This window comes from Phacochoerus africanus, chromosome 15 (assembly GCF_016906955.1).
Source record: "Phacochoerus africanus isolate WHEZ1 chromosome 15, ROS_Pafr_v1, whole genome shotgun sequence".
Classification (NCBI taxonomy): Eukaryota; Metazoa; Chordata; class Mammalia; order Artiodactyla; family Suidae; genus Phacochoerus; species Phacochoerus africanus.
Genome location: NC_062558.1, coordinates 13401270 through 13423160, shown reverse-complemented (window position 1 = coordinate 13423160; position 21891 = coordinate 13401270). Strand labels below are relative to the sequence as shown.

The following is a 21891-nucleotide window of genomic DNA, read 5'->3' as shown; positions in this document are numbered from 1 at the left end:
GAAAATTAAAAAACAACTACAGAAAAAAATATATATATAGGTTAGGAGAAAACACTTGCAAGCCACATGTCTGACAAAGAACTAATATTAGAACATATAAAGAACTTACAAAACTGAACAGTGATATAACATATAATCCAAATAGAAATGTCTAACATTTTACCAAAGACATTTCACTGAAGAGGATATATAAGTGACATGAAAGCACATGAAAGGGTATTTGATATAATTAGCCATTTGGGAAATAAATATTTAAACCATGATGAGATATCACCACACACCTACAGAGTGGCTAAAATAAATAGTAACAACATCAAATGCTGGTGAGGATGCAGAAACTGAATGACTCAGTTATTGCTAGTGACAGTATTTTGCACTCCGAAAAATACTCGGGCACTTTCTTATAAAACTAAACATGCAACTACTATATGATCCAGCAACTGCACTCTTGGGCCTTGATCCCAGAGAAATGAAAACTGTTCACATAAAAACCTGTATACCAATGTTCATAACAGATTTATTCATAATAGCCAAAAATTGCAAACAATTCAGATGTCTTTCGATGGGTGAAAGGTTATACAAATTGTGGTACATCCATACCTTGGGATACTGCTCTGCAATAAAAAAAGAACAAAGTATTGACAGGTGCAACAACTTCAATGACTCTCCAAGGAATTACTGCAATTGAAAAAAGCCAATCCCGATAGGTTATGTGCTAAAGGATTCTATTTATATAACATTCTTCAAACAATAAAATTATACAAGTGGAGACTAGTTTATTGGTTAGCAGGTATTGGAGATGGGCATGGGGTGAGGAAGGTGGTGGTGATGGCTATAAAAGGACAACCCAGGGTACTCCTGTGGTAATAGAACTGTTCTGTATATTGACTATCACTATCAATATCCTAATTATATACAACAAATTTCAAAGATGTCACCATTGGAGAAACTGCACAAAAGGTACACAAAATCCCTCTGTATTATTTTTTACTACTGCATGTGAATCTACAATTACCTCAAAATAAAAAGTTTAATTTAAAAAAAAAAAGACTATAGGCCAAGTTTGGCCCACAGGCCATATTCTGCCAACCGCTGGTTTACAGTAAACAGTGCTAAAAGTTTGTAGTCCAGTTCATTAAATGTAACCACGTCATGACTCTAGATGTAAGCTGACCTTTAGGTTCTCAGAACACAAAATTCCATAACATGGCTGCCATGCTGTATCTAGAATACAAACAAAATTGTACAAGCAAGCATCAATGACCCACTGGATGTTTATACTGCATGGATAGAGGGTAAAAAACTGCATACCTGGACCTGATTTCCCCCCAAAGTATGCATCATCACAGAATCTACATTCTTTCCATTTTCCATTCTGATCCAAACTCTTTACTTAGGTTGATTTTGAGTTATTGCATAACCTGGCACCAACTTTATCTCCTTTGGCTAGATTTACAAAGAAGGTACTTATATGTGCTTACAGCATGGAAACCAAATACCATGATTAATAAACATATCTATAGCACTACTGCAGCGAAACACTTAATAAGTGATAAAGAAATAAGCTTTATTTATTTTAGTAAACTGTGGTACATACATACCATGTGCTATTTTGCAGTCATTAAAGACATACTGACTTTCAGCAAACTAGGGATAGAGGGGAACTTCCTCAACCTGATAAAGAACATGCACAAAAAACCCACAGCTAACATGTCAATTATTGGTAAGAACCTAGATTCTTTCCCACTAAGATCAGGAATAAGGCAAGGATGTTTCCTTTCAACACTTCTACTCAACATCATACTAGAAGTATAAGCTAAGAATGCAACAAAGAAAAGGAAATAAAAATTATACAAATTGAGGAAAAAAGAAACAAAAAATGTCTTTGTTTGCAGATGGCATGATTGTCTATGTAGAAAATCCCAATCATCAACAACAACAACAAAAACCTCCTAGAATTAATAAGCAATTATAGCAAGGTTATAGGATATAAGCTTAATATACAATGTTAGACTTTTCTTATGATTGGAACCTGAAATTTAAAAAGCATATCATTTACATTAGCACCAAAAGAAATTCAGTATTGAGGTATAAATCTAGCAAAATATTGTAAGATCTATATGAAGAAAACTACAAAATTCTGGTGAAAGAAATCAAAGAATATCTAGATAAATGCAGATATTTTCTAGGCACGTGGATAGAAAGACTCTATATTGTCAAGAGGTCAGGTCTTCCCAATTTGATCGATACATTCAACACTATCCCAATCAAAATCCCAGCAAGTTATTTTGTTTCTATTAACAAAATGATTCTAAAGCTTATGTGGAGAAGCAAAAGAGCCAGAGCTGCCAACACAATACTGAAGAAGAACAAAGATAGAAGACTGATGCTACCCAACTTTGAGAATTACTATAAAACTATCGTAATCATGACAATGTGGTACTGGTGAAAGAATAAACAAATGGATGTTCAAAACAGAATTGAGATCCTAGAAACAGACACACACAAACGGAGCCAATGATCTTTGACAAAGGAAGAAAACCAATGCAATGGAAAAAAGACAGTCTTCTCAAAATGGTGCTAGAACAACTAGGCAGTCACAGGCAAAAGGCAAAGGAGAGAGGGACAGAGGAGAGAGGGAGTCTAGACGAGACCTTACTCTTTCACAAAAATTAACTCAAATTTTAAAAAGGAAACCTAGGAGTTCCCATCATGGCGCAGCAGAAACAAATCCGACTAGGAACCATGCGGTTTCGTGTTCAATCCCTGGCCTCGCTCAGTGGGTTAAGGATCCAGCATTGCTGTGAGCTGTGGTGTAGGTTGCAGTCACAGCTTGGATGTGGCGTTGCTGTGACTGTGGTGTAGGCCAGCAGCTACAGCTCCAATTGGACCCCTAGCCTGGTAACCTCCACATGCTTCGGGTGTGGCCCTAAAAAGACAAAAAAATAATAAAATGAAATAGAATAAAAATAAAAAATAAAAAGCAAACCTATAAAGCTTCCAGAAACTAACACAGGAGAAAATACCACTGACCTCTGATTTGGCAATGATTTTTCAGATACTAAACCAAAAATGTGACCCATGGGGAAAAAAGTGATAGTCTAGGCTTCATTAAAATTAAAAACATCCGTTCTGCAAAAGACACTGTCAAGAGTATAAGAAGACAGGGCACAATCTGGGAGAAAGTATTTGCAAAATACATATCTGAAAAGGGACTCTTATCCAAACTATAAAAAGAACTCTTAAAACTCAACAAGAAAACAAAAAATTCAATTAAAAAATGTACAGAAGACAGAGACACTTCACAAAAGAAGATACACAGATAAGCACGTGATATGATGTCCATCATACGTCATTCGGGAATGGCAAAATAAAACAATGAGGAGTTCCCGTAGTGGCTCAGCAGAAACAAATTCGACTAGTAACCATGAGGTTGCCAGTTCGATCCCTGGCCTTGCTCAGTGGGTTAAGGATCCAGTGTTGCAGGGAGCTGTGGTGTAGGTCACAGACACGGCTCAGATCTTGCATCGCTGTGGCCATGGTGTAGACTGGCAGCTGCAGCTCCAATTTGACCCCTAGCCTGGAAACTTCCATATGCCACAGGTGCAACCCTAAAAAGTAAAAGAAAAAAAAAAGAGAGAGAGAGAGATACCATTTTGTATCTACTAGAATAGCCAAAATCTAAAACACCAACAAAACCAAATTCTGACAAGGATGAGTCAACAGGAACTCATTCACTGCTGGTGGGAAGGTGAAATGCTACAGCCACTTTGGAACACAGTTGGGCAGTTTTTTATAAAACTAAACATACTCTCACCATATGATCCAGCAGTAGTGCTCCATGGTATTTGCCCATAGAAGCTGAAAACTATGTCTACTACACCAGAACCTGTATAAGAATATTTACAGTGAATTTATTCATAACTGACAAAACTTGGAAGCAACCAAGATGTTTTTCAATAGGTAAATGGATAAACAAAGTATGACAAATCCATACAATGGAATATTATTTAGCACCAAAAAGAAATGAGCTATCAAGATATGGAGGAACCCTAAGAATCTGGTGTTGCCATGAGCTGTGGTGTAGGTCTCAGACACAGCTCGGATCTGGCATTGCTGTGGCTGTGGTGTAGGCCAGCGGCTACAACTCCAATTTGACCCCTAGCCTGGGAACTTCCATATGCCGTGGGTGCATCCCTAAAAAGCACACACACACACACACACACACAAAGATATGGAGGAACCCTAAATGCCTACTGCTAAGTGAAAGAAGCCAATGTGAAAAGGCTACATACTATATGATTCCAACTATATGATATTTTTGAGAAGGCAAAATTATGGAGACAATAACAAGATCCGTGGTTGCCAAGGGGTAGGGGGTGGGGGAGAGATGAGAGGTAGAGCACAGGGGATTTTTAGGGCAGTGACACTGTTCCGTTTGATACTGTAATGGTGGATGCATGTCATTACACATTTGTCAAAACTCATAGAATATACAACACAAAGAATGAACCCTAATAGAAAGTATACAGTAATGTATAGTTTTTAATAATAAAGTTAATGATAATGTATTGATATCAGCTTATCAATTTTAACATTACCACACGAAGGCAAAATGTTAGTAACAGGAAACTTGGGGGTCGGGAGGGGGCATGTATATATGGAACTCTGTACTTTCCACTCAATTTTTCTGAAAACCTAAAACTGCTCCAAGAAAATTAAGTCTATTAACATTATTAAAATAATCTGTTATGATATTGGCTGACTTGGAGCTATTTCCATAATGTACTACTAAGTGAGAATAGTGAGATGCAGAGAATATAAGTTGATCCATTTTTATAAAACACCAACAATAAATAACATGAGTGTTTACATATGATTTTATGGATATGGAGAAAGGCATTGAAGAATGCTCTAGGTTTTAGACAGTAGTTATTAGTTGGGAAGTTGGAGAAGAGGATGAAAATGATAAAAAAATATCTTACAGATGAAACTTTGAACAAAAATATGAATAAAACTTTAAGATTTGAGTTACAAAGGCCCTAAAGCAGAGAGGACATCTCAGCATAGGCTGGATAGGACCAGGGAGAAGAGCTTATTACCAGATTCACTGGGAAGAGAAACTAGAGGCCAAGAGCAAAGACCATTTGGTTCCTTTCTAAAGTAGTAAACAATAGAGAATGCTCATTTTTTAATGATATCAATCTTTGTCAACCATCCTACAAGTTCCAAAGCAAACATATATAGAAAATGGAGCCTAGGCTTCAGCTCCTTAATGAATCTCCCTATTCTGGAAAAAAAAAAAAAAAAAAGGTCAAGTTTTTAACAAATCAAACTAGTTAAATCTTAAGTTCCATCATATTCATAGCAATCCCTTGGTTCCTATCTTGCCCCTGAAAATCCATATTTAAATTTATATAGCTTATTCCTATATGTTTCCCCAAAACTACTGCAGCAAACAAATATATAATCCTCACCATCGAACTCTTAATTTTCACCAGAAAATAATTACTCCCTTTTATTGCACTTATCAAAATAAACCCACAGAGCTTCTTGGGTATAAGCATAATCCCAAAGAAGAAAACAAAATTGTTTTTTAATTTCTGAAAATGAAAATTATCTGCAAGGGGCTTATCCAACCTCTTTTACATGCAGAGGCAGTAGATGCAGTGTCTCATCTTGAAGGGATGCGGTTTCCCAGCAACCTGCCTGCGGTTGTCAGGGAGAGGCCCTGGTGAGCTAGGGATCGGGGCTGTTATCAGCCCCTATGCAGCCTCTGTGGGGGGAGCAGGCAGCTCAGTGAGGCTGCTTCGTTTCAGTGCACACAGCTCTGTGTGCGAGGAATGCTAAGTGGTGGGCCAGGAACCCCAGGGACCATCAGGAGTTGCTGCATTGGGCTTCCTGCTAGGTGACGTAGCTCTTCATGAATTGGTTCTTAAGAAGAGATAAGGAAATGGAGGTTTGCAGCCATGCAGTATTTTCTCTGGGGCTCTATTTGAAAGCTGGCTGTTCCATTCTGCAAAGCCTAACGTGGTTTTCTCTTCAGCTGCTAACTAAAGTACATTCCAGGTTTTTTTTTTTTTTTCCTTGAGGTTTCATTTGCTCCAGCTGGAAAGCTCTGAATTCCCTCACAGTATTTCAATTTCATGACTCTCGCCTTCTGGGCAAAATCTGTTAAAATATCAAATTTTTTTCAGTTGGCCAAAGAATAACGTTTGGCCCCCTGTGAACAATGCTTTTTAATTTTTCACATTATGTTTGACCTAAGAAAACTATAAAGTACCTAACAGTAAACTATATTATTTAAAAAAAAAAAGGTGAAATATGAAAAAGTTCCAGAGGAAAATTCAACACTAATGTGATTACCTTACCATGGTAACACCTTCTAAAGAATTCATTTTATGTACATGCTCTGGGAAGATATTCAATGTTTCTGAATTTTATTCTTCATTTTTTTTAAATGTAGTAATAATATACTCATCAAAACACACTGTAACTGCATTTCTTCCAGTTTCACCAATACTTGTCTTTACTGTATTATAACGCAAATTTAATACACTTATGCAACAAGCTAGTGAATCAAAAATATATCCTGCTGAGAAATTCCGTAGATATGCTCACATGAAATGGTACAAAAGTCCTACAGAAACATAAGGAACCATCTCTTTCTCTATGAAGGGCACTAGCCTTAGCCACCATTTCATAAGAGACTCGGCTTACAGAAGAGGACCCAGCTGATTCAGAGGCTGTGGCATTCTCTGGTTAAGGTAAAATCAAGCGTTTAGCAATGTTTAAAAATAAAAAACAACAGGACCCAAATGAAGTGGCTTATGCTAAGCCCCACGTCACCAAGCCAAGATTTACCTCAGCTGCAGTTTGGGCTCTCCCAGAAATGAAGTCTTAAACCAGTGCTCGCCTGATGAGCACTAGTTGGGTAACCTGCCTGAGAGACATTCTGCCATCCCCTAGAGGAAAGCATCCTTGTAATAACCAACCCACTATTTTGCCTAGTATATTCTTTGTTCCTATTTCCTCCTGCCTATAAAAACCTTTCATTTTTGGAGTTCCCGTCATGGCTCAACGGTAACAAACCCGACTAGTATGCATGAGGATACAGGTTTGATCCCTGGCCTCGCCCAGTGGGTTAACGATCCAGTGTTGCCGTAAGCTGTGGTGTAGGTCAAAGACATGGCTCAGATCCCGCATTGCTGTGGCTGTGGTGTAGGCCAGCAGCTGCTGTTCCGATTAGACCCCTAGCCTGGGAACTTCCATATGCTGGGGGTGCAGCCCTCAAGAGACAAAAAAAAAAGAAATCTTTCTTTTTGTACAGCTCCCTGTAGCTCCTTGTATCTGCTAGATGGGATGCTGCCCGATTTGAATCAATTTTTGCTCAAATAAACTCTTAAAAATTTGAATATGCCTCAGCTTATTTTAACAGCATCATAACCAAAGTAGCCAAGTATTTCACCAAAGGTGAGGAACGTTTTGAGAGGCCATTCAGGGATGTTATTGGAAGACCAAGCAGCTTAGCTTGGCCATTGTCATCCAAGAGCTCTGGCCATGCCCACAGGGCACTGTGACCAGACTAGGACTTCAGGGGGAAAACAGCAATCATTGAGCTCCAAATATATTTAGCCTTAAAAAAGCCTAGGAATATTGAGATGGGCTGTGAATAAAAGCACAAATATCCTGGAGGAAGATTCTAAGAGCAGGAGTCAACCTCAGCGTTGAAAGCAGAGATCAGGAACACTGAGATTAGCAGCAAGTTAAAGAAAGTTTCTAACTCCAAGATGAAGAGAGCAGAGCCATCAGACAGATCACATGGGGTTACCACTATTTTCTCAGCAGTTATAGAAAGAAATTAGGTTTAAACAGATGCCTCATAGTGGTGCTCATGACAGACTGGGAAGAGTGGAAGCAGTGGCCAAGGAGAGTGTGATGGTTAGTTTTCCGTGGCAACTTGACTGAGCTAAGGGATGCCCAGATAAGCTGATGAATCTTTACTTCTGATTGTGTCTGTGAAGGTGCTTCCAGAAGAGCTTGGGACACTGAGTAAAGAAGATGGCCTTACCAATATGAGGGGGCTCATCCGATCTGATCAGATCAGAATAGAAAGGTGAAGGAAGGGTGCATCTGCTCTCTCTGCTTGAGTGGGACGTCTATCTTCTCCTGCCCTCAGACACTCCTGATTCTGGTTCTTAGGACTCAGACTGGCTCCCCTGGTTCTCATCTTTCAGGCTTGGACTAAATCACATCACCGGCTATCCTGAGCGTCCAGCTGACAGATGGCAGATCTTACACTTCTCAGCCTCCACTATCATGTCAGCCAATCTCTCACAGCAAATCTCTGTGTGTGTGTGTGTGTGAGTGTGTGTGTGTGTGTGTGTATTTCTGTTTCTTTGGAAACCACTAATACAGAAGGCAAGGAACAATCCAGGCTTATTGGAGGAGGGCAATATTGTATACAGAGGGCAAGGATCAAAGATGAATGTGGCTAGGAGTTCCCATAATGGCTCAGTGGTTAATGAACCCAACTAGTATCCATGAGGTCACAGGTTCCATCTCTGGCCTCACTCAATGGGTTAAGAATCCGGTGTTTCCGTGAGCTGTGGTGTAGGGCGCAGTCGATGTTCAGATCCCCAGTTGCTGTGGCTATTGTGTGGGCCTGCAGTTTTATTGTCAGCGTACTGTGTTCCAGGCACAAAGAATAAGACAGAATCCTGCTCTCAAGTAGTTTGCACTCCAGTGTTAACTTCTCACTAAACATCATGATGCTCTCTAACAAACGAGATTAATAATGGAAGAAAGATGAAAGAGTAGGATATAGAAGAATCACAACTTTCCTTCATCACACACTGATGTCCTCAAATATCTTTTGCAGAATTCAGTCTTTCGTACAGCACCAGAGTTTGACGATTTGGACTGGCACAGGATGGCAGAGCCAGCCAGCTGTGGTAGCATGGGAAAGGGCCCGGCCGTCTGCCAAGGCAGCAGGGGTGACAGCCATTAGGGCACTGGGGCCTGTGAAGGGGCCAGACCAAGCTCAGCAAAGAGGCATCGGCTCAGGCCCCAGCTGAGGGCCTGGAAGCTCCTGGCTCTCTTGGCACCCATATCCTAGGCTGATGTCTCCTCACCCAGTCAGCTTGCCATTCCTCACCTCAGCTGCCCTCACTCTCCTCCCTCCCCCAGCCAACACAGGGACTCCCTGAGTCCCCCGAACTGGAGGGCAGCAGGCCAGGGCCGCCCCCACCCCAGGCTGTACCAAGCATGACACCTCTTGCCCTACCACTGCCACCGGTTCCTAGCATGTCACTGCTCAGAGATGTGAGGACAAGGGGCTCCCCATCATTCATCCCGGCCAAGAGAAAAGCTTACCACTGTCACAGGCATGATGGAGAGGAAAGTCTGACATCAGCACAAATCTATCACCACTAGTGGAAGCACAGAGTATGTGCCCCAAAGATGGAACATGTTGTGTTACATTATTAGATTTTCTGTGTCACAGAATGGTCACATAAAAAGACCTTTTTGGTCTTTGTTGTCACATTAAACACACTTTGCCCAATATCCACAAAACATTATTGAGTGTCTGATGCAGGCAGTGCCCTTTGTGAGGTGCTATAGACTACAGGATAAAACAAGTATCAAACATGGCCTAGCCCCTCCCTCTAAACAGTGAAACATGGTGCCCCTCTCTGGACAGCCATACTCTGGGGAGCTCATACTCGTATGGGGAGATAAGACATAAATTTGATACCTTGGGTAGCAAAAAAGCACCTAAGTAACAAATGGAAGATCTGATAAAAAGATTCATAAAGTGGTAGGCACATAATTATTTATCTAATAGAAAAGAAAGGGGTCGCTTAGGTTGGAGAGGAAAGGGATGGATTTATAGGAGAAATGGAATTCTAGCAGGGCAAGTTTTGAGGAAAAGTATCTTACAGATAAATGGAAAAGACAATGTTTTACCTAAGCAGGCTTTTAATAAACATTTAATAAAGAACTAAATGAAAAGATTGGAATGTGGAACCCACTTGGGTAAAAATCACATGAGCATTTCCAGAGGCAAAACACTAAAACACATGCCAGCCAGAATTTGAGGTTCTATAGTGGCACACTGGGAAGAAAAGCTGGAATGGTAAGGATCAGATCCTGGGAGGTATGGAATATCCTATTCCAAGGATTTCAGAGAAGTACTAAGGATTCTGAAACAGAGGATAAAATAAAGAGCTTTAGACAGGATGCAGAGGAGAGATAATAGCTCTGTGTCCTACAATTTAGAAATTAATCACACATTGGGGAAAATTTTTCTAAAAGGAAAATTGTTTTCTATCATTTTCTTTTAAAAGTCTACGTACATCACTCAAAATAAAAGAAATACACATAATGCCTTCTACATAATAGTGGAAGGAATTTGTCCCCAAAGATCTTTTCTTTGTATAAATGATGCCACCACAATTGACGTTTCAATAAAAATGAATATTTATGAAATGTAAAATGACTTGGATTAACTTATTTCAATTTCACCCTCTAAATTTAGATTTTTAAATCATGCCAAAATGTGGATTTTGATTACAAAAGCAAGTTGGGGAAGAAAAAAAGACTTTGACAAGAAAAAGAGAGTAAAATTTAAAAAGAACTTGAAACAGGGATGACAAAAGATGATAGAAAGCTGGTCAATTAGGCTAAAAACAGCAGAAAGAGATCATCTTCAAAGTAGAGTTACTTAATTCAATAACACAGTCACATTACAAAAGTCGAAAGTTATAAAAAAAGCACAGCGTCAAGTCTCCCAGCTCTGTCTCCCCTCCACCATCAGTACACTGCATAGTCCTCTTTCCGGCCATTAGTTTCTTAGCTGTCCTTGGAAATTTCTTTGTGCATACATATGATTATTTCCCTCCCTGTTCACACAAGAGTTAAGGAAACGTATAACGCTGTTCTGACCTTGCACTTTTCACTTAACACTATATCTTGGCAATCTCGCCATACCCATTCATATAGATTTTCCATGTTCTTTTATACAGCTGCATATTCCATTGTGAGGAGGAACCATAATTTATTTAACTAGCCCCTATTGATGGGCACTTGGGTTGTTTCCAATCTTTGACTACTGCAAACAAAGCTGCAGTGAATAACCTGGTACAGTCATCATTTGGCATGAGTGCAAGTGTATCTGTAGGATAAATTCCCAGAAACTGAATTCCTAGGTCAAAAGGTATATGCATTTAAATTTTTGATAGATATTGCCAAATTGCCTTCCATAAGAGTTGAGCCAATTTACATTCTTGCCAGCAATGTACGAGAGTGCCTTTTTCCTTAAGGATTTACCAACAAAGTGTATCATCAAAGTTCTGGATTTTTGCCAATCTGAAGAGTGAAAAATGGGACTCACATTCTCCTCATTATGAGTGAAGTTGAGCATCTTTTTATACATTGTAGAGTCAATTATACCACCTTTTCTGTAACTGCTCATAACCTTTGTCTATTTCTCTAACGGTTCTTGGTGTTTTCTTATCTTCTAGGAACGTCTTACATTTTAGGGAGATCAATCCTTCACCTATGATATGAGTTGCAAATATTTACCCCACTTTATCTTTTGAATTTGCTTATGGTAATTTTTGCCTTGAAGATGATTTTTATTTTGTTGTGATTAAATTTATCAATCTTTTAAGTCTTCTGCTTTTTATAAGTCATTAGAAAGACTTTCCTTTCTAAAGGAATCCTCCCTTGCTCATATTTAAATTGTTTCATTTTTTTCCATTCAACTAAAGAGAAAAACAGTACATGTAGAAGTTAAGGTCACAAACTCTGAAGGCAAACTGTCTATATTCATATCCCAGACCCACCACTTATTACCTATATAACCTTGCATAAATCACCTAACCTCTACAGGCCTCAGTTTCCACACCCAAAAGCAGGGATAATAATAGTTACTACTTCCTTGGGTTACTATGAGGATTAACTGTACTAGTAAATGTAGAGCAATTACCATGGTATCTGGCATATGGTAAGCACTCTATAAGCAAGAGCTATTATCAACATGTATGTTTTGTAACAAATCCAAGACCAACTTTGTTTTTGTTTTTGTCTTTTTGCTATTTCTTGGGCCGCTCCCACGGCACATGGAGGTTCCAGGCTAGGGGTCGAATCGGAGCTGTAGCTGCCAGCCTACGCCAGAGCCACAGCAACACGGGATCTGAGCCACGTCGGTGACCTACACCACAGTTCACGGCAACGCCGGATCGTTAACCCACTGAGCAAGGGCAGGGATCGAACCCGCAACCTCATGGTTCCTAGTCGGATTCATTAACCACTGCGCCATGACGGGAACTCCCCAACTTTGTTTTTGTTTGAGGGTTTTGTGTGTTTGTGTGTTTTGGGGTTTTTTCCATATGGTTATCCTGTTACCCCCAAAACTATTATTGAATAGTTCACCTTTTCCCTACTGATTTGAGATATCAAATCATATTCCACATTCTCATACATATTTAAGAATTTCTGCTCTTTCTATTCTGTTTACCGACCTTACTATTCATAGATCAGTCCAACACTGCTTAAATTATTAAGCCTCACTCTTACTATCTGGCAGGGCTAGCTGTTCCTGTTTGCTCCTTTTACAGTTACCATAACTATTCCTGTTTGTGTTTCCAAATGAATTTTTTTACTTAGTGTGTCCAGTTCTAGACTAAAATAAAAATATCATTAGTATTCTTCTTGAAATGATACTATCTTTATAAATTAACTTAGGGAGAACTGACATATGTTTCCTGCTCAGTCTTCCTAGCCAAGAAACTGGTATGTCTTGCCATTTGTTCAAGTCTTCTTTTGTATCCCTCACTGTGTTTTAAAGTCTTCCCCACATAGGTCTTCCATATTTCTTGACAAGTTTATTCCTAAATTTTAACTTTTTTGGTTGCTATTGTAAGTGGGTGTTTTCTTCCAATATATTTTCTAACAAGCTTTTAATACAGAATAAACAGCTGTCTGGTAAGCATATACCCTGATACCTTATTAGATTCTTTTGGATTTTCCAGGTATATAATCTTATCATCTGTAAATGATGTTAGTTTTACCTTCTCTTTTTCAAGCTGTACATCTCTAATTTCTTTCACTTGTGTGAGTGCACTGACTAGCACCTACAAAGCAATGTTAAATAATAACCAATCACCCAAAGTAGGCCTGGTCATACTCTGATCCACTCTAGGCAGCCCTGGAAGAATTAAACATTAAAGAAGCTTAAAGGTTTGGATCTTGCTTTTTTGAAAAGAAGACCACAGTTTATAAACAGATGGAAATTGTCTTAAGAACATAAAAAATGTAATATAAAAGCTACAATGAAGACTCTTAAGAAGAAAAGCACTTAGTAATAGTGCACACCTGCTACTAGGCTGAGCAAGAGTAATCACCTCCACATTCTTTCTTAATTGGGACTTTAATGGAAATCTCTAATATTTCTTCATTAAGCATGATGTTGGCCTTTGGACTGGGATAGATATATTTTATCACTTTAAGGAAGTAATCATCTTTGAATGTTATCAAAAATGGTTGTTTGGAGTTCCCGCAGTGGCTCAGTGGTTAACGAATCTGACTAGGAACCATGAGGTTGCGGGTTCCATCCCTGGCCTTGCTTAGTGAGTTAAGGATCCGGCGTTGCCGTGAGCTATGGTGTAGGTCACAGACTCAGCTTGAATCCTGTGTTGCTGTGTCTCTGGCAGCTGCAGCTCCGATTAGACCCCTAGCCTGGAAGCCTCCATATGCCATGGGAGTGGCCCTAGAAAAGGCAAAAAGGCAAAAAAAGAAAAAAAAAAGGTTGTTAAATTTGGTCAAACAACTTTACAGCATCTAGGGAAATAGTTATTCACCCTTTTCCTTAGACCAAATGATGGATCATATCGATAGATTTCTGAATATTGACCAATTTTTGCATTCTGGGACTAAATCCCATTGCTGGATTTTGTTTACTAATATTTATTTAGCAATTTCGCATCAGTATTCATAAGTGAGAATAGTCTGTTGTTTTCTTTTTAGTACAACCTTCATCAGGTTTGGTTTCAATATTCTACTTGCTTCATGAAAAGAATTCGACAAGTGGTTCACTTTAAATACATACTATTGAATTATCTACTCTTTAAATATTTAGACGTCTTCTGTAAAATTGTCTGGACACAATGCTTTGAAAGGAGGCAATTTTTTGACAACTTTATTTCTTATGGAAAAACCAATCTGTTTAGATTTTCTGTCTTTCTGGGGTTAGTTTGGGTCAGTAATATTTTCCTAAAAGTTATCTATTCCATCCAAGTGTTCAAATTTATTTTCAAAGAGTTGAAGAAATAGTCTCTTCCGACTCTTTAAATTTTGTACTTCCATTGTTTCCTCTTCTAATTTATTTCATGTATTTGTACTTTCTTCCTTTTTTCCTTTATTAGATAGCTAATAGCTAACAGTTGCCATTCAATTTTCTTTTTTCAAAGAGCCACCTTTTGGATTACGCATATTATTCTCCTGTTTTTCTGCTTAAATTTATAGTTCTTCAAAAAGTAAACTTTTAGCAGGTATTCTACACCTCTTCCTCTCCCCAAAAAGGCACCACAGTAATAAATACAGTGAACACTATCTAAGAATATAGAGACAAGAAAGATAGATTAAATCGGAGCTGTCAACATTATCTTGGATGATATCTCCAAATCCCAAACATTGGATCAAAAAAAAAGGTTAGCAATGTTTCCAATAGGAAAAATACCATGCCATATAAAATAAAAGCTGGACTTTTACAATTAATTCACTGAAAATAAGATTGGCTTTAACTATAATAAATGTAGATTTTAACAACACAGGAGGCAGGCACTATGAGGTTTTAATTATAGGATTTTCACCTGTATACCTCTAGCAATTAATTGCCCACCAATTCAGTTCAACAAGCATGAATTCCCTTTTCCCCTCAATCCCAAAGTTCTCTGACTATTGTTTTGTAGCCAGGCACTGAAACAGAGCAAGACCACTGCCACATAATAAGACCAGCAAATTCCTGTGAGCTCTGCCAGCTAGCCAGTGGTGTCCTGAACCTACCACTAGTCTGAAAAGAGTGTGCTCCAAATGAAGCAGTCTAGTCCAAGTTTAAATTTTAACCAATTGCCCAAAGTAGGCCTATTCATGTTTCGATCCACTTTAGGTAGCCTGGGAGAAAGTAAACATGAAAGAAGTTTGAGGGAGTTCCCTTCATGGCTCAGCGGTTAACCAACCGGACTAGTATCCCTAAGGACATGACTTCGATCCCAGGCCTCATTCAGTGGGTTAAGGACCTGGTGTTGCCGTGAGCTGTGGTGTAGATCACAGATTCAGCTCAGACCCCACACTGCTGTGGCTGGGGCGCAGGCTGGCAGCTATAGCTCCAATTTGACCCCTGGCCTGGAACTTTCATATGCCTCGGGTGCAGCTCTAAAAAAGCAAAAAAAAAAAAAAAAAGCTTGAAGGATTGAATCTTACCTTCTTGCAAAGAAGAAATCTACTAATAGCCTGTAATTTATAAGAAAGTGTATATTTCCTTAAGAATATCAAAAAAGGTAGGATTAAAGCGAAGATGATAACCCTTCACACCAAATGTATGTGGTAATAGTGCACACTTGGTACTAGGCAGTGCCAAAGACAGTAACAGACAGGCTTTGTCATCTAAAATCCAAAGGTGATGCTTTTGTCACAAAACTTTTAGGAGTCTGGGTACAAGTAACAGCAGACACAGAGATAATATAGAGAAGTGAAGAGCGAGTTCTTCAATCTGTTAAACAAGACTGGAGGCTGCCGTAGAAATGAATTTAATTTGCAAAACAATATTAAGTCCATAAGCTTTCATCTTAAGGCCACTGAAACCCAAGAAAGAAGTAACACTGCCCATTTCTGGGGCCAGTCAGAACCTTCGCATCTTGTCAAGGCAGCAGTACAGGGGTGGAAAGAGAAAAGCCACAATCTAAAATGTCCTTATTTGAGGAGGTGGTAAAGTTACAACAGCTAAACAAAAAGGACATGCGCACTGAAGGACTAGCCCTACACCAAAAAAAAAAAAAGAAAAGAAAAAAGGCAGTTTACTACTCCAGATACAGCAGGGCATGCAAGGCTATATGAAAAGGCAGAAGAGCCTAGAAGAGAATCAGGTCCTAAGGTTTTGCAGTGAGAGTCATTAGGTGGATATAAAAAGAAAATTTGTTGGCTCATTTCTTTCATACTGGTTGATCTTTCACCAAGTGTCATTTATACATTGGGGGATTAGCTGACTGGGAAGACTTTGGTTAAGATAAAGCAGAATTAAATTCTGGTCAATCTTGATCTTGAACCGGTTGGAAAAATCTAATCAGGAGATTCTGATTTGTTTGTTTGCTTTTAAATGTCTGGGAGGACACACCAAAGACACTGTAATGTGCAAAGAGGAAATTTTGTACAAACTAGGGAAGTTCAGCATTGAGAAAGCATTGCCTTTAAACATCAATTTATGAATCCAGGTTTGTAAAGAGCATTCTCTTTCAAGATCAGTAAAGTTTAGATAATGGTGTTATACAGTTTAGATACAGATATTTATACAGATATAGATATTTATTAATCAGTGGTTAACGAATCCGACTAGGAACCTAATCTGGATTTTTTTTTTTTTTTGGAAACTCACTCTCTGAATTTGAGTCAAAAATAAAATAAGCTTTTTAAAGTTGTGGATGAGTTGGAGGTCAAGTGATAGGGGACACAGGAACTGCTGATGTAGGTGAATGAGAAACACAACACACAGTGTCAGTTTTCAAACTGCCTCAAATCCAAAAACCTCTTCCTTTTCCATTCTCATACTGGGTATTATCTATGATATGCAGACCCTCACAACAACCTCCTCCTACACACATACACTCAACAATTCTCTAAGGAAAAGAAAAATGGAAGAATTCATAGGAAATTTTTAATTTCAGAATTTATCTTGGCATTGAGACATCTGTAAAAGATTAATCACCACTACATCTTCCAACCACTCTAAAGCAGTGGTTTACTAACTACCCAGGACATTAGTACAACAAGAAAGGTTTATTTAAAACATATTGTTGGGGCGTTCTCTTGTGGCTCAGCAGGTTAAGGATCCGTCATTGTTGCTGTGGCTCAAGTCAAAGGTGTGGCATGGGTTCAGTCCCTGGCCTCAAAAATTCTGGGCCAAAATAGAAAAATAATAATAATGAGTAAAACTTATTGTTAGGACCACACTTTGTGAAAACCACTGCACCATGACAATCCTACTCAAAGTATGGTCCTCAGGTTGGTGGACACGTGCTGTCTGTGACCTTCTACAGGGCTGAGCCAGAAACTTAGTTCTGTTAAACTTTTACAGTAGTTGAACATTACTGGGCATATAAACATGTGATCGTTTTTCTAACATTTATATTTTTCCAAAAGTATTGGGATGACATTTGGAAAATTATTTGGAAGTTTGGGAAGCACAGCTCTTCTGCATCACACACACACACACACACACACACACACACACACACACACACACCGGAGCACAGGGCCAAGGGCAGCTCCTGCCCACACACACACACACACACACACACACACACACACACACACACACACACACACACACACACACACACACCGGAGCACAGGGCCAAGGGCAGCTCCTGCCCACTGGGGGAAACAGGGCAGTCCTGGAGGATAATGGCAACCTGAGGGTGTTTCCTGCAACCCGAACACTAGAGTGAGATACAATTTCAAAACTGCAGTTTTCATCGTTCCATTGCTTCCAGGGACAACACAACACCGCATCACTGGTGTAAGTGGCCCTCATCCCAGCGGCTGATGCAAAAAAGAAAAGAGACTCACACCGGTGAGAAACGGCAGAAATTGGGTCAGCACTTTCCCCGCCCAAAGTCTGCGGCCTAGGTGAGTTATACCAACAAACTGGATTCTGTCAGTGGTCTGTGCTCTTTTAGGTGGAGGTGACAAACTAAACAAAGAGGATCGACCCCGCGCCCCTCCCCGCGCAGGCGCCCTTCGCGCCTGCGCAGACCCACACGCCCCCCCCCCAACACACCCACACACACCCCCCTCTGCCGACCTTCCAGAGGCCGGCCCAGGACTCCCTTACGGCGGGCCTGGTGCGCGTGCGCGGCGGTGACGACTGCGCCCTCGGTGCTTGCCCGCTTCCTTACCCTCTACGGCCATCGGCTCCTTCCGGCCTGGCAAGGCCTCCTGGGGGCTGACAATCCGGGAAGCGGAGTCACCCATTCTCCGGATAGGAAAGACACTGTGGAAGAGCTGGTTGGCCCTCCTGATGGCCAAGAACATGGGCGGGCGGATGACCGAGGGGCTCCCGGGCGGGTTGGCGCGATCAGGTCCCTAGGCGCCGCTGCGGAGTCTGGCTGCTGGCGCCGGACGTGCGGCGGGAGGGCTAGGTCAGCGGGGAACCAGCGCCGCGGGTCATGCAGCTGCCGGTCAATCAAGGTTGCAGCCTCAACCGCGGGCTGGGCGTGCCAGGACAGGGGACGTTTTATCGCCCTGAGGGGCCGCCCGGGGCTGAGAGACACGAGCAAGTTTTCGTTAACTCCTCTCAGTACAAAGTTCCTGAGCAGAGCACAGAAGTTGCAATTGCGGCACAAAGTACGTGAGGCGGCAAGGGCCAAAAAAATTGTGCCGGCTTTTGACTTTAAAGTTCAGCCCGGTTTCACAACCTCCCTAGTAATTGCTCGCGAAGTCCGGTAACGTGTACCACGACCTCCCTTATGAGCTAGAATGTATGTCTGTTTCCATGGGAACCATTATGATAATAAATTCTCAAAAAGATGAGTATTTATCCAAAATGAAAATTAAGCACAATTTTCAAAAAGCTCAGAGTATGGAAGATAATTAAATATAATATTATATATGTATATATATGCACATATAAATAATACACTGATAAACCCATTCTGGGGGTGAGGGGAATAGAGGAGCAAGGCACCGATACCCCATTAACGCAGTTTAGGTGAACTTTTTGATGCTGTTGGATCATTTTTGGTTCTCAAATCGTAGGAGATAACATTTGTCCCTGTGACAAATTTTCAACCCCAAAAAATAAGGTGGGTGGCGGCAGATGGGTGACTTGAGAGTTCCATATGTGAAATTTTGGTTTTACACGAATGTTCTGCCAAAATGGGCGGATAGTCTCATGAAGGAAGGAACTTCAGATTAGCACCCACAGAAATGAGAAGGCTTGGACCCAGCCTCCCCCGTGGATTCAGTTACTGCTCTGTTTTCATGTGGTATGGACTGTTAACCTGAAGAGGACGGGAGGATTAGCCCTACTATATCTAGAATATGGCAGACGTGTAACATTAAAATTGGGAGTTCCCGTTGTGGCTCAGCGGGTTACAAGCCTGGTTAGTATCCAAGAAGATGCGGCTTAAAGATCCGGCCTTGCCGTGACCTATGGCGCCTAGGTCGCAGACACAGCTGGGATCTGGCGTTCCTGTGGCTGTGGCAAAAGCCAGTACTTCTATATGCTGCAGGCACGGCCTTAAAAAGCAAAAAAGAAAAAGAAAAGAAAATGTAAAGTGTTTGTTTTGTAATGTAGATTCTAGCTGGGCAGCGTGCCTCAGTTTTTATTTCTGCTTTGGTTTTGCTCTGAGATTATACGAAGAAGGTTCCACAGGCCTTTCCTGAAAGCACTACCTTGTATGTAGGGGGTGTCCCTTCTAGATGATAAGATCATTCTTCTATCAAAGGAAGTTTTTTTTTTTTTCCTTCTCTTTTTTCTTTTTCATTTCTGTCTTTTAATACATACTTACTTGCCTTTTCTATTCTGTGGTTCATTTATGAAATTAAGAACTAAAGAATTTTTTGGAGTCCTTGTATGGCCCAGAGGATTAAGGGTCTGCCATTGTCAATGCAGTGGCTGGGGTCACTGCTGTGGTGCAGATTCAATCCCTGGTCACCCAGGCAGCCAAAAATAAAAAAGAACTGAAGAATTTTTCATGTCAAGGAGAGATATTTATATAATGTTAAGTGAGAAAGCACACAAAGCTACAGTGTGTGTGTGTAGTATGCACAATACATATAAAATGCATACACCTCCCCTTGCACACCCACGGAGAAAAGGCTGGAAAAAATTGAAACAGTGTTGGCAGTTTTGCTGTTTTCAGGTTCATGTTTGACTGGTTTTCACTTTCTTTAAACTTCTGATTTAAAATGTTATACATTGCTACAGTGTTCTCAAGTGTTCCAATGGCTGTGTTACTTTTATTATTATTAAAAAAATAAACATTTTAGAAGAAAAAAATACTTTTTTTCATAAAACAGGTGTTTCTTATCTTCTTTACCAGAATAGTTGAGAGAAAAGTTACACTGAGGTTGGTTGGTTGGTTGGTTGGTTGATTTGTTGAGGAAAGAATTAATATTCCTGTTTCAATGATGCCATTTTCACCACTAGAGTTTCCTTTTCTTTGGACTCCTAATCCCTTCTGAGCTCCTCCACACTGAGAGAGTCTTTTTTTTTTGTCCATATTCCCCACTGGGCACACACTGCTTTGATGTGTTATTTTTGTGATTATGCTCTGCTTTTCCAACAAATTCTAACAATGTATGCTCTTTAGGATGCAGTCTAAGCATCCTCTTTGATATAACAAAGACCCAAAATACAGCAGTTTAGACAAAATAGAAGTTTATTTCTTCTTATGTAACAATCTAGAAATAGGCAGTTCAGCTCAGAGTAGGACCTTTCTTCTGTAACAGCTCACACTGCATTGGCTCAAATTAAGTGTTCAGTGATTATGTACTTGGTTTAATTGGGTCAAAACCTTGACTTAGAATAGCAAAAGTTTCTTTTCCATGTGTTCAAGAATGGCTTTGCCAGAGTTTCCTTATGGCTCAGTAGGTTAAAGACCTGGCATTGTCACTGCTGTGGTCACCGTCATTGCTGTGGTGCAGGTTCAGTCCCTGGCCTGGGAACTTCCACATGCCGCAGGTTAGGGGTGCGGGGAAGAATGGCTCTACCTTGCCCCTTGGAGAAAAGAATACTTAATGCTCTATTCCAAAACTAGCTTTTGTTGGAATACAGATTAGGTTGCTGTATCCCAAAGATACTGCATGTGAAACGAGATAGTTTGGGGGGTTTTTTCCTCTCATATGCTGAGAGGTAGGTGGTCTAGGACTAGGAGGGCAGCACTGTCCTCATACGTAACTGCTATCCCAGAACCTGCCGTCACATCTGTATCTTAGCCTAGCAGAAAGGAAAGGGGTGCACATGTCAGTACTCCTAGGAGTGGGTCCCAGAGGTAGCATACGTCATTTCTATTCATTCCATTGACCTGATAGAGACACGGCCACATCCGACTGTCAGGAAGGTGGGAGATGTTCTCTAACTAGGCAACTGCGGATCCAGCTAACACTTGGCAGTTCAAATAATAAAGGAAGAAGATAAGGATGTACTTTGGTGGAAAACTCTATTATAGTCCACTAGTCTGGCTACCCAAATTTGCCTGTCTGTCTGCCTATCTATCTATCTATCTATCTATCTATACACTTCCTTCTTCTAACATATAGAACACACCCTATTTTAAAAGGCAAGAAGCCAGAGTCCCAAGCAGTACTGCATCCAGTTTAAAGTCCACAATCTGAAGATGATGTGTGGTCCTTTACAAGTCTAGCTATAACTCCTCATGATCCAGTGATCTATAAACTTAAAAATGAGATGACTGTTCTCTTCTCCCACTTCATTCCCCACATACCTAGTATACAGTGATGAAGTAGGAATAGGAAAATCAATTTGGAAAAAAAAAAAAAGGTGGCGGGAAGAATAGTCCACTGTCTAATCAAATGTTGCAAAAGGGAAATTTTAAAGATTGCCCAGATGGTGGAGTAAATTCTTGGTTGGGCTTCAGTTGTGCTTAC

The 21891-nt window shown here is 40.2% G+C and overlaps 1 protein-coding gene across 2 annotated transcripts in view; it reads right to left on the bottom strand.

Moving 5' to 3' along the window:
• The window catches only part of MSRA (methionine sulfoxide reductase A), a 382386-nt gene extending 363763 nt beyond the window's left edge, over nt 1-18623 (bottom strand). Inside the window, exon 1 of one of the 2 annotated variants that reach the window (XM_047762787.1) lies at nt 18177-18623. In XM_047762787.1, the coding sequence (XP_047618743.1) occupies nt 18177-18312 (136 nt within the window). In that variant the 5' untranslated portion in view covers nt 18313-18623. The remainder of the gene's footprint in view (nt 1-18176) is intronic. The other variant, XM_047762785.1, reaches the window with a different exon arrangement.
• Between the last annotated feature and the right edge of the window lie 3268 nt (nt 18624-21891).